This window comes from Pyrus communis, chromosome 15 (assembly GCF_041283825.1).
Source record: "Pyrus communis isolate YQ-2024b chromosome 15, ASM4128382v1, whole genome shotgun sequence".
NCBI lineage: Eukaryota > Viridiplantae > Streptophyta > Magnoliopsida > Rosales > Rosaceae > Pyrus > Pyrus communis.
The window spans coordinates 41,348,180-41,360,870 of NC_142579.1; the positions used below are offsets into that span (position 1 = coordinate 41,348,180).

The 12,691-nt window shown below is 37.9% G+C and overlaps 2 protein-coding genes and 1 non-coding gene across 4 annotated transcripts; 1 reads left to right on the top strand and 2 right to left on the bottom strand.

Moving 5' to 3' along the window:
- Positions 1-1,100: 1,100 nt before the first annotated feature.
- LOC137708404 (protein DA1) lies at positions 1,101-6,479 on the top strand. 2 transcript variants are annotated; one of them, XM_068447482.2, is made up of 12 exons: positions 1,101-1,997; positions 2,590-2,741; positions 2,869-2,959; positions 3,299-3,533; positions 4,072-4,192; positions 4,284-4,367; positions 4,550-4,669; positions 4,792-5,004; positions 5,364-5,426; positions 5,536-5,654; positions 5,738-5,796; positions 5,911-6,479. In XM_068447482.2, the coding sequence occupies exons 2-12, from the start codon at positions 2,631-2,633 to the stop codon at positions 6,225-6,227; spliced, it is 1,533 nt and encodes a 510-aa protein (XP_068303583.1). In that variant the 5' UTR covers positions 1,101-1,997; positions 2,590-2,630; the 3' UTR covers positions 6,228-6,479. The 2 variants fall into 2 exon arrangements, with proteins under 2 accessions (XP_068303583.1, XP_068303575.1); XM_068447474.2 differs by having other exon boundaries at positions 1,172-1,997; positions 2,616-2,741.
- A 214-nt stretch (positions 6,480-6,693) lies between these two features.
- LOC137720502 (U2 spliceosomal RNA) lies at positions 6,694-6,890 on the bottom strand. The gene has a single exon (XR_011066529.1). It is a non-coding gene; the product is annotated as a U2 spliceosomal RNA (small nuclear RNA).
- A 3,249-nt stretch (positions 6,891-10,139) lies between these two features.
- Positions 10,140-11,879, bottom strand: LOC137711748 (putative galacturonosyltransferase-like 1). The gene has a single exon (XM_068451003.2). The coding sequence runs from the start codon at positions 11,672-11,674 to the stop codon at positions 10,592-10,594; it is 1,083 nt and encodes a 360-aa protein (XP_068307104.1). The 5' UTR covers positions 11,675-11,879; the 3' UTR covers positions 10,140-10,591.
- Positions 11,880-12,691: the final 812 nt, after the last annotated feature.

The following is a 12,691-nucleotide window of genomic DNA, read 5'->3' on the forward strand; positions in this document are numbered from 1 at the left end:
AAATTAAAACATAATTATGTCAGTTTAGAGAATTAAACACTTAAACAATGATGCTGCATTATACTTTGACTTGGTAATTTTGGTTTTATAATAGGAAACAAATTATTAAGCTCAAACATACAATGCATGAACCCAAACCGCCAGATTTGATTTGGTTTGATTTTTCTTTTAATTATAGCGCAAACCAAACAAGATTGTACCGTTACACGGTTTGACGGTTCATTATTTGCTCGCATTTAGAAATAAATCCACTTCATTTACCTGATTTCATGGTGGTGACACTCTCATGTGGCTGCTCTGCCTCTAGTGCCCAGATTTGTGGCGGATCTGCTTCTTGCCTCATGGTTGCTACGAATCTGCTTGTGTGGTGAAGTTGCAGGTGGTCTTCCTTGGTGTGTCATTGTCCTCCGCTGAGATTAGGGAACCGGTGGATTCTATTCTCGGAGTAGTGTAGATTTTTTTTGTGCCACGCTTGGCGGGGTTTGTGGTCTGGCCTATGAGTGCCGGCCTGATGTGGTGTCATCTCCGTGCGATTATTATGTGGTCTCGCCTTTCAGTGGTGACTTTTTGTGGTCTCGTTCTCCTACGATGCCTTATTGTGGTCTCACTTGTGATGACTCTATGTGACCTCGTCTTTATGTGATGATCAATATGTTTTTCCAGTTGTTAATTTATTGCTTATATCATGTTCTTGTGACAAATTTGTACTGGAGACATATTGTTGGGTAAGGCAGTGTTTTTGGTGCCGTTTAGGGGTTTTATTGTTGTTTGTTTACTTGCGCAAATTTACTTCAGATTAATTTTTTGATCAATGGAGCTTATGTACCCAATTGGCTACCATTGTAATTATTTGTAAAGTTCGATGAAATATCACTATATCGATGCTTGTCAAAACAATAAAATAAAATAAAATAAAATGATCAAAATGAAACAGGTATCATTGTCAAAGAGATTCATTGAAAATAAAATCATTATAACGACTTTGTACAAATTAAAATAAAATCATGTTATAAAAACCTATATAAATTAGGTTCAACGAATGCTTCAAACATTACTACTCTTTTTGTCTATATAAACGTAATCAACTGACAATTCCATCCAACAATAATGAATCGAGAATGATAGTATCATGTAAAATCTTAATAAAAGCGCTTTTTACAAAATTATTTTTGTATTCTGCAGACACTTCCAACCAAAAGTTCTTCCAAGCGTTTTTAGTTAAGTCACGTTTGCAAAAGTGCTTTTATCCAAGCAAGCCATAGAATTCAGCTTCTATTTTCGGATTCCTTCCACTTTTTCCTTCTCACAGATGTCTTCACAAAATCCGGCTTTTCTGCTCTTTTAAGTAGTTAGTTTTTAACTTTAAACCCCCCAAAAGGACATTTCTTTCTTTCTTTTTCTCTTCCAAATTTTCCTATCATTTGTTAAAGATTAGATATTTAATTCGTTTTCTTTCCGATTCCTCGAGAACTTTCGAAAGGGTTTTCTCTGATATATTTCCCCAACTGGGTTTGATGAAAAATTCGTCAATCCCATTTGGGGCGGGATAAAAAGTCAGTCGCTGGAGTTTTTACCGTTGTTTTTTTTTTTTCTTTCAAAATATTGTCTTTGAATTTCCGAAAACTGTTCGTGTACTCCACCATTGAAATTGCTTCTGGGCTTTCCTTTTAATTTTAACACGTGAAAGATATTTAATTTTCTCCTCCTTTCTTCTTCCCATTTTTCCTCTGCCAGATTCTGCTCTGAATTTAAAGAGTTCAAGGTTCAAGCTTTTCATTTTCTTTGTTCCCTTGCCTGCTGGACTAGCTTATATTTCATGAACCCAGGAGAGAGATAGGGAGAGAGAGGGAGAGAGATGGAGGAGTTTAAATTATGTAAATTTTGGTTGTGAGCTGTAAAAAAAAATGGTGCTTTTGATCGTGTTGGGATCTTGTCTGATCTGGTTCTGCTCTGTTAGCATTCACAATTCTTGCAAAAGTCTCTGGATTCTTTTGGAGGTGACTCACTTCTCCACTATTTTTTATTCTCTGCCTTTTCCTTTTACCTCAGATTAATTGGTATATGTCTTCAAGTTAATGAAAGAATCTCTCCCCTCTCTCCTCCATAAATGGATGTTTTAGTAATAATTGACTAGGCACGCCTGTATTTCTGCGTATTGAAGTCATAGCTTGAACATTGTGGGGTGCTAAAATGCGTGGTGGGTGAATTACTTCTGTAGTATTACTTTTTTTTTTTTTTTAACTTTGTTCTCTTGAAGAAAAATGCAATCGGTGATTAATTAGTTATTAGAATTGGGATGTCCATGCAAGATTTGCAAAATCCACTTTCTGGAATTTGAGGTGATGAAATTAAATAGGTCATGCCATCAGGTTATGTCCAAAATTTTCGGTTTTTGTATTGTTTTGCACCTGATTGGATTTGTTTGGTTACATGAACTCATGAACTTGCACTGGCATTCTGGTTTTATTTTTATTAATTCTCAGTAATTTTGTTTCCAGATGTGACTGTTATTTAGCATGTATTTTCTTTTCTGTTTTTTTTTTTTCGCTGTTGATATTGCATTAACTCAGATGGTGTTTTCATATTCAGTAAAAAACTTGATTGACTATGAGCAGATAACCTTACACATTATGGGTTGGCTTAGCAAGATTTTTAAGGGCTCGAGCCACAAAATATCGGAGGAGCGTTGTCATGACAATAATGGCGAGGATCCAGATAGCCATGAACCTTCTTGTTCAGGGGTAATAACATCTAACCCTTCTTGATATTATGGAAAATGATCACTTTATTGAACACGAGTTTCTTTCTAATCCTCATTTGGTATGTTTGAACTCCTTTAACATATTGTGGTGGGAAACTTCCTTGTAGGAGGTCTGGTCAGAAAACGAGAATGAAGATATAAATCGTGCTATTGCGCTCTCTCTTTTAGAAAAACACCAAAAAGGGAAAAATGTGGTTGGTGAGTGATCTTTCCTATCGATGATATATATATATATATATATATATATATATATATATATTGTATGTGTAAGTGTGTGTGTGTGTGTGTATGTGTGTCTTTCTTCATGTGTGCTCGTTTAGGCATTGCATCTTTACTCGGTTTCTTGTGGTACTTTGACTGTTTACATTTACATATGAAATGAAATTATTGTTTACTAGTAGTGGCATTTTGAATTGTGCATTGCATGATGATAGCTATGGCTTCCATTTTGTGGCAGAGCTGTTCGTACATTCTGTTCGTTCTTGTACTGTCAAATGATTCAGTATGAATCAATAAGAATTTCATATTCTTGGATAGGTTTTGATTCTCAGTTGCAAGAAGATGAACAACTTGCCAGAGTCATACAAGAAAGTCTGAATGCGGAGTCTCCTCCTCGACATGGAAATGGAAATGGAAATACGTATCAACCTATCCCTCCTCCCCGACATGGAAATGGAAATGGAAATGGAAATACATATCAACCTATCACTCCTCCCCGATATGGAAATGGAAGTTCATATCCCATCCCCATGTACTACCCAATGGGCTCCAGGTACATGATTATAAGATGGACAACTGTAGTCACATTTCAGTGCTATTTCTTCCTTGACGTTGCTTCACTGATTGATTACCTCATGGGTGTAGAATGGTCTTTGAAACAACAATATGTAATTGTCTGAGGGCATCTCATTTCTAACATTTTCTCAATGCTTCTTTGTATTCTCAGTCATTACCCTTTATCTTGCATACCGTGAATTCCTATTCTATGCTTCTGTTACTTTGTAAATTTTGATTTCTTTCGCTTGGACCTGATTGTGTACAATGATGGAATTTTGAAGTCACTGTGTTTAGGAATGACAAATAAAAAAACTTGAGTTGATGGCATGTTAATTTGAAATGTTAACAATTTATTCAGTATGTAGGATGTAAGTGGTGGAATTGTAGTTGCTTTTCTCCACATCAACCACACTGAGCACCAAACTCCTCTTGATGCACCGATAATTCTCTGTGGAACTTAACATTACATTCCATATTGGTCCTTTTCTTATTTCCCATATTATGGCACTGAGTATTCTCATTCTTTGTCATAGGGTTTGTGCTGGTTGCAATGCTGAGATAGGTTTTGGACGATATTTAAATTGCATGAATGCAGTTTGGCATCCAGAATGTTTCCGCTGTCGTGCATGCAACCAACCAATTTCTGATTATGAGGTGCCAAAATAGGTTTAATTTCAGTAATGGTTCTTTTGCAAGATAACTTTTTGTTGTCCAATTTATCTTTCATATGTTTCATTTTATGTAGTTTTCTACATCTGGGCATTATCCTTACCATAAAGCTTGCTACAAGGAGAGCTACCACCCAAAATGTGATGTTTGCAAGCACTTTGTAAGTATCACGATCTGATTTGATTTTTAAGTTACGACGGTGATAAGAGGAAGGACACATTACAGCTGCTAACCATGCCTCGTTGAATTTTATTTTAAGTTGAATATTAAATGTCGAGAAATAACTCGTATATGATTTGTTGATAGTTGTTCTTTGTTTTTATAATATACATCTTTTGACAGATTCCAACAAACCCTGCTGGTCTTATTGAATATAGGGCACATCCATTTTGGGTCCAAAAATACTGCCCTGCTCATGAAATTGATAATACTCCTCGGTGCGGCAGTTGTGAGCGAATGGAGGTCAGTCGGAATAAATTACTTTTTGCAGTTATGCCACGAAATATGGCTGACCCGATTTTTAAAAGAAAAAGAAAATAGAAAGCAAAAGAGTTTGTTACAAGATGTCTATTCGTTACATGCAGGCCCGAGACACAAGATATGTACCCCTTGATGATGGTCGGAAGCTCTGTCTAGAGTGTCTGGACTCTGCAGTCATGGATACCAGTGAATGCCAACCCTTATATCTTGATATTCAAGAATTTTATGAAGGTTTAAATATGAAGTTGGAGCAGCAAGTTCCACTACTCTTGGTTGAAAGACAAGCGCTAAATGAAGCAAGAGGAGGAGAAAGAAATGTAAAGACATTCGGTTAAAACCATATCCTTTTAGTACGAAAGTAGGACAGTTTTCCATGGTCATAATTGGCAAATCATGCATTGTTAATCGAAAACATTTTTCTCATTTGTCTCTGATAATTACAAAACTAATGCATATGAAAATCATTCATTCCATTGGTTTTATGTTATTGACATGTTACAGAAACATATACGTACAAGTTTCTCTGGAGATTTTTGGAATTCTCTCCAATAATTTGTACAGTCCAAACATCACACTTGCATCCTGTCGTATTGTTATCTACTCATCTTCTGTTGAAGGTTTTCTTTTTAAGCTTAGAGACAAAATCCGACTTTGATCAACTTTTTGTCGTTTCCAGGGCCATTATCACATGCCTGAGACTAGAGGGCTTTGCCTTTCTGAGGAACAAACTATTAGCACGGTGAGAGTTTTATGAATATATTATTTTTGCTTTCTACGGCGGTTGATTTTTTGTAAGGTATCTTCTCGTGGGTTAGCAACTTATATTGTATGGATCCGGGAACCACCAGATTTCAAGGTGGCCACGGTTTGGGGCAGGACACCAAGCTGCGGAATTGATAACAGAGCCTTACAAGCTGACTCGTCGCTGTGAGGTGACTGCAATTCTAATCTTGTATGGTCTTCCAAGGTGCGTTTCTATCTATTTCGTTTTGAGGCACAATTGTAACTCCTGGCTGAATTTGTTGCGTGACTAGAACTGTCTGCGTACAGGTTGCTGACTGGGTCTATTCTAGCTCACGAGATGATGCATGCATGGCTGCGGCTTAAAGGTGCTGTTTAGATGGATCCATGTATTTGTTCGTTTAGTCCCATTTCTGCTAATTGCGAACTAAAAATGGCATCAAAATGAAAATTACTGACTAGATTCTCAATACTTATTGAAGGTTACCAACCTCTTAGGCAAGATGTCGAAGAAGGCATCTGTCAAGTTTTAGCTCACATGTGGCTAGAGGCCGAGCTTATGTCTGGCTCAGGCGGCAATGCTGCATCAACCTCGTCTTCCTCCTCTTCCAGGACATCAAAGAAGGGTACAAAATCACCGTTTGAGAGCAAGCTCGGGGGGTTCTTTTTGCACCAGCTTGAAACCGACATGTCCCCGGTATATGGAGATGGATTCAGGGCCGGTCAACAGGCAGTGCAGAAATACGGGCTTCGAAGTACCCTAGAACATATTAGAATGACAGGGCTGTTTCCTTATTGAGGACTGAATCTGAATCCTTGAGTTTATTGGGTGCTTCTGAATCTTTTTTTTTCCCACATTGGTATAGCTTCTGCCTTTCATATTAGAACCCAAAGGCCAAAAGTGCATAGGAATTGTGACTCCACAGTATCTGTTAGGATGCTGGATGGCATCTTGTGGTGACAGTTAGAGTTGAGTATTAGTATAAATGGTATATTGAAAGAGAACAAAAGGCAGTTAATGAAATTGTATTGTTGTTCTCATGTTCTGTTACTCTCTTTGTACAATTGTGGAAGATGTAGAATAGGGTTCTAATAGTATCACATGATTTTTTTATTGTGGCCGTAATGTCATGAATCAATTCAGAGATCATATCATCGAGATCAAAAATCTGTTTCGGAAAGCCAACTCAGAGATCATATCATCGAGATCAAAAATTTTGCCAAAGTTTCGAGGACTTGTATAAACAACAATTCGAACTAGTTTTGGAGGGTGCGTCAGGCCAATGCAGTAGTGCAAACACAAAGGCCACACACCAGAGCCCCAGCAACTAGCCACTGTAACAAACTCTTTCCTTAAAAAAATTAATTTAATATCAAATGAGTCAATAGCTCACATATCAGATATTAAACTGATAAAAACAAATACTACACTTAATCTTAGCCAAAAGGTCGAGAAAGATATAAGTTTCGCTTTAAACCGCATTCGGTTTTATACACCATGCTGCTTCTGCAGATTGCCGTACTTCCCGATGTGGGAACTAAGTACTGCTGCTGGCAAAGTAAGTAGCAAATATTTTCCAAAAAAAAAAAAAATTAAGTAGGAAATTCTAAAACTATTGGGATCGCAGCACACATGAGAGTTCCATACTTCCATGTGAAAGCAATTCTATTTGTGGACTCCAATATCTTCTCATTTTTTTATACTTTCCGCAGATTATATTTAGCAGACACAATGGGACCTTTGAAATGGAGCCTTCATGTGGACTTTGAAAACTTAAATCATTATCTTTTTGAAAAGAAACAACGTGATATCATTGATAGAAACAACACACCAAGAATAAACTAAAGTATGAGCAATAGAAAATTAAGCGAGTTGAACTGTATAATAAGATTTCATCTAACAAACTATATCATTTATTTTGTATTCGTAGTCGTGCTCATAATAGTTAAAGGGAAATTGTTAAAAGGAATCGAACTCCGATTAGAAAACGGTAGTTTTCAATGATCTCATGAATGGATCGTCGGTAATTTTAGCATGACATTACAATCCCTAAATTTCTGGATCAATTAAGATAATCAGAAACTGTTGACATCAATTAAAACAGTTAACAAGTACAAGCCAACCTTCGACTCTCAAAATAAAGAAGAGAAAGTCAAGTCGGATCTTTTAAATTTGTATAGGGGTATGCGTCATCTTAAAAACGTAGACTTAGAGGCACCTCCAAAATTGACAGGCAAAAAGAATATGCCACGTCCAACATTAGTCCACTCCTCTCTGCGAACAAATATGGGAACACCTCCATGTGAAGAAACACATAAGTTTTGCAGCAACGGAGTCTCAACTCAGCCATAGAAACCGTAGCATAAACAACGTTTTGGAACAGTTCAAGTCTTTCATGCGGATTTCACATGTGGATTAAGTTAGTTATAATTTACAAACACAGTTAATAAAGAAGCATACCCGTCTATTGTACCTAAAGTTGAATCTCTCTTTTCGTAAACCATATTCATTTAGATATTGTCACATGCAAAGAAAAAGCTTGGTACTTTTTTGGTTGATTGTGACTTGGAGCAAAGCCATCTTTTTTTTATTATTTTTTTTGGGGTCAAAGGAACAAAGCCATCTACGTTGGAGTAAATTCATGGGGTCGTGGCAGGCAAAAGTGATTTGAAACGTCACTGTAGCTATTTACTGAAACATCATTTTAAACTTAGGTACCGCCGTTGATCACCGCTTCTCCGCCGTGCATCACCGCAGACTTCAATTCAAACATCAGTTCAAGTAGTAAACAAGTGATTTCAAAGCCACCTGCATGTGAGCTTTTGAGAGAGTATTCATTCATCTTCTTCTCTCCTTTTTTTTTTTACACGTTTAAAAATTTGATGTTTTATCATAAATTAAAGGAACTTTAACGAAAAGTTTACGGTACTATTCACTTTATCCTTTATTTTGTTGTTATTGTTAAAACTCAAAGTTTTCAAGTTTTTTTCATTAGTTTTCCTTAAAATTAAGGATAGTGTTATTCACACAACTATTTTTACCTCTAACATACCCTCCTTGTTACTTTTTTGCCATTTATATTTTTCAATTTATTTGATCTAACGACCAAAATGAGAGAAATGTGTGTGAAGAATGGGTGTGTACGGAGCACCATCCAAAACTAATTGCCAATATAACAAAGAGTAGTCCAACTCCGTATAAAGTCAATTTTTTCCCTTTGTGAGACTTATACTCTCAACACACGTATTTTAAGAATTTTGAACGTTAATTGGAATTATTTTTTATTAAAACAAATACATTATACACGACGTAATATGTTTCTATATCCAGGGTTGTTGTGATGATATAGTGTTTAAGTATAATTATCTATCATGGACGTATTAAATCATGCTTCATATCTCCTATATTAATTGGTTACTTTAAATGGAAGAAATCAGCCTGGAATATTTGATTGCAGAATCAGTAATTAATTAAGCAACCACCTACCTGCGCGTTATTGAAAGTATTTTTGCTCACCACCATTTAGTGAGTGTATGCTTATTACTATATTTATCATCGTTAGATGAGTTTGAATTTCGAGATTTGTATACTGAATAAACACAAATTTCAAAATTCAAATTTATCTAATGGTGATAAATAAGATGATAGCATACACTACATTAAATGATATTGAACAAAAATACACTCTGTGTCATAAAGACTGAAGCTACTTATATTCCTAATTATTCCTATTAATTAATTGATAATAAATACGTTTTCAAATCCAAAAGCAGACAGCTTACCGTAGGATCTCTGTTCTGTTTCCGAGTCCGAACTGCTCCCTGGCGTCGTTAATTCTAAAACCTAACCTGAAAGTACGTAGGACCCCCAGCCCCTGGGCGTACCACGGTACCCCTGGCTTGTCCAGCTCGTTTCCCGTACTGATTTTTTGGCCTAAAAAGTTTGCCGCGTGTTCCATTTTTTCTTATGACTTGCTGTCTTGCCACCCTCTTTCCTTGTCCTTTTCCCGCTTCCACCGACACTTCATTCCTTCAGTTAAATATCACATATTTTTTTTTTCAACTTTTAAATAAATAAAAATGATTAACAAGAGTTTGTTTTCTAATTTAATTAAAATGAAAAGGGTTTCGAATAAAGATCGTACAGGTTGGCTTTGAATGATATCGACATTATGATTACAGCTTGATACGTTTAAGTTTTTATTTTAAAATTTTTAAACGTTATATTATATATACATCAAACTGTAATATAAAGATAAAAAATAAGCAAGTAGCGATTTAATTCATGTCTATCCTGCAATAACGAAAGCTCCAACTTGCGATGGTATTGTGAATTGACAGTAGTACAATAATCAAAGTTCCAAAATTTCATATGAGCGACGTTAGCGTTGAATTATTTGAGATAGTTTGTTCTTTTTACAAAGACACAAAATAAGAAGAAAAGACTTCAACGACAGCTGTATTTAATGTAGTTTGAAAATGGCTCAATAGTACTTATGGTTCAATAATACGTATGTCACTGACTATGACTCGTTAGACACTCTGGGAAACTGCACAATCTTTCTAAATCAATCATAATTGAACGTAGTTATCAAATACAATTAACTGTGCGAGAAGAGAGATTTGAACTCAGAATATGTAAAGGATCCTTCGACAGTTCGATGCACATCTGTCGAGCGTAACTTATTAGCACATGCAGTTAAAAATAATGTTGAAAACATATTAAGGAGATTTTATTGACGTTGATCAACAAATTGAAATCAAAATTACCATGAATTAATTAAGCCACCAAAAACAGCTCTTTTGCTATACGTGAAAAATTACAGACGCCTGTATTATACAATTATATGCATTTCAACGCATAATATTGGTGACAGAAATTCATGAACGTTGTTCCATTTATTTCTTCTTCTTCCCCTTCTTTTTTTTTCTTTTTTTTTTTTTAATTACTTAATTTTCTCCCCAGATACTTTCAGTATTTCATCAGCTACGTACTTTTTTTCATGTTCCTGAAATAATACCTGTAGTAGTAGCATAATCTACAAACAAATCGCAAAAGACTGATCATCTCCGAGAGCTCGCTCGTTCCCCAAAACCACGACGCGAAATTCACAGTCTCAGTCTGTGACTGCAGGCTTCCACAAGACGGCACCGTTGTCCGCCTCACGAATCCAGAACAAATGGCGTTTCCAAGAGATCGTAAGGAGCCCAGAGAGCATCGAGCGGGCAGGGCCGATTGGCCTCCAGCCGGGCCCACGGCTTCCCCTTCCCGCTCCAATGCAGCAGGCTCACTGCGCCCGGATGCAGATCCCGACAAAGCCCCCTGAAGTTATCGCCGCCGAGCCCGTGCTGGTTCCAACGGTGCTCCACGGGCGCGATTTTCCCGGCGAACACCAAAAGAAACGGCGGGAGGGATCCGAGCTCGTAGATCCGCATTCTCTTCTGGAGATGCATCCACTCCTCTATTTTTGCGGTGTGGTCGCCGCGTCGCCACCGGTCGAGGTCGATGACCATGACGCCAGTGTTAAAGTAGCAGGCGTGGCGGTCGGCGAAGGTGAGGGAGAGGGAGGGGTTGGACCAGAAGGCAGACGTGAAGTAGGAGGTGAAGTTGGCGTTGCAGTATTCCGGGGCGGCGAGGACGGCGCCGCCTCCGAGGGAAGTGGCAGAGAGCTTGGCGATGTCGTCGACGAGGATGAGGTCGGAGTCGAGGTAGACGACGCGGCGGACGCAGAGGGGGAGAAGGTCGGCGAGGTAGGATCGAGCATAGTTGAGGGGGCAGTCGAGGGCTGAGCGGATGGAGATGGAGATGAGGCCGGAGACGTGGGAGTCGTCGAAGGAGTAGATTCGGAATTTCAGGTAGGGAAATGAGGTGGAGATTGTTTGGCGAAGGTGGGAGGCGTTGGCGGCGGCGGAGGCGACGAAGTGGAAGACTGCGTTTTGGGGGCAGGAGGAGTGTTGGAGGATGGAGAGGATCGCGGCCATGGAGCCGCGGATGTAGGCGGTATCGAGAGTCATTGCCACGTGGACTGCTTGAGGAGAGCAAATCATGTGGCCGTCGTCTGATCCGTCGGGGTCCACGTCATCGTCGGGGAGGGTGGTGATTGAAGGGCAGTCTTGGGAGTTATAGAACTGAGGTGCTTCTCTAAACTGTTGAGCGGTCATGGTGGTGGCGGCATGGGTTGCCATGGCGGGGGAGAGGAAGAGGAGGAAGGGGAGGAGGAGGAGGAGTGGAAGTGGGGTGGTCATAATTTGAAAGGGGAGGGAGTGATGTGATGAAACGAGATCTGTACTATTTTCTGGATGATGGGGTGCAGATTTTAAGTTTTATAAAGGGGAGGGGGGTTTTAAACGACACGCACTTTTGGGGTTTTTTTTTTGTAAATAAAAGAAGAAGAGAGGGGATTTGGGAATTTGGAGAATTGGAATGGAATGAAAGGGATGGGGGGAAGTGTGTGCAAGGCATGGGAAAGGAGGGGGATTAAAAGAAAATACTTCAAGGGAAGGGTAGGAGGGGAGGGAGTCGTTGGGTTCACATTAGTGAGTGAGATACATGATATGATGATACATCTCTTTCTTTTAGTTCAACCTCCTACATCTCATCTTTTTCACTTTGTTTCTTTTTTACCCTTTCGTAACTTGTACATGAATTTTTTGACAATAGAATGTTGTACATCTTTCGATGTCAAATCGTCATGGAGAATAATTAATATGCTCGTGTTAATATGTATCTGATATCATATCACCCTCAATTCGTAAAATATCAACTATACCTTCCAACTTATGTTATAATGTTTTGATCAAAAACACGTTTTAGTTGTGACACTGGAAAATGTTTCCATCTACTAGAGTTTAGGGTTTAGGCTCTTTAGGGTGAGGAGATCCATTTGACAGTTAAATTACTAATTATGTCATGGTAGGTAAGGAGATTCAAGTGTATTTTTCAGCTTTGATACATTGAAAAAATAATATCAATCTGTAATAAAAATGTGGCAAGTGGTAATTTTATTTATTTTTTGGTTGAAAAGGGGGCTAAATGTTAATAGTCCAAACAAAATTATTCAATAAAACAATCTAGACCATGTCAAATAATTAGAATTGGTTTAATATTTTTTTTTTTTAATTTTTTTGGTCAAAGAATTGGTTTAGTATTTCAGTTTGGTTTAGGGATTTTGCAAGACTGTCTTTTACATTAACGACTAAGACAGTTCACCAAAATCAACTCATTAAGTAAGACCTAGATACATTAATCGCAATGGTTGTGAT

Bases quoted from the DNA above. Each gene is read 5' to 3' on its own strand.
- LOC137708404 (XM_068447474.2), top strand. From the start codon at position 1,905: ATGGTGCTTTTGATCGTGTTGGGATCTTGTCTGATCTGGTTCTGCTCT. The intron at 2,960-3,298 runs GTGAGTGATCTT...ATTCTTGGATAG, and splicing joins AAAAGGGAAAAATGTGGTTG to GTTTTGATTCTCAGTTGCAA. The intron at 4,368-4,549 runs GTAAGTATCACG...ATCTTTTGACAG, and splicing joins GTGATGTTTGCAAGCACTTT to ATTCCAACAAACCCTGCTGG.
- LOC137711748 (XM_068451003.2), bottom strand. From the start codon at position 11,674: ATGACCACCCCACTTCCACTCCTCCTCCTCCTCCCCTTCCTCCTCTTC.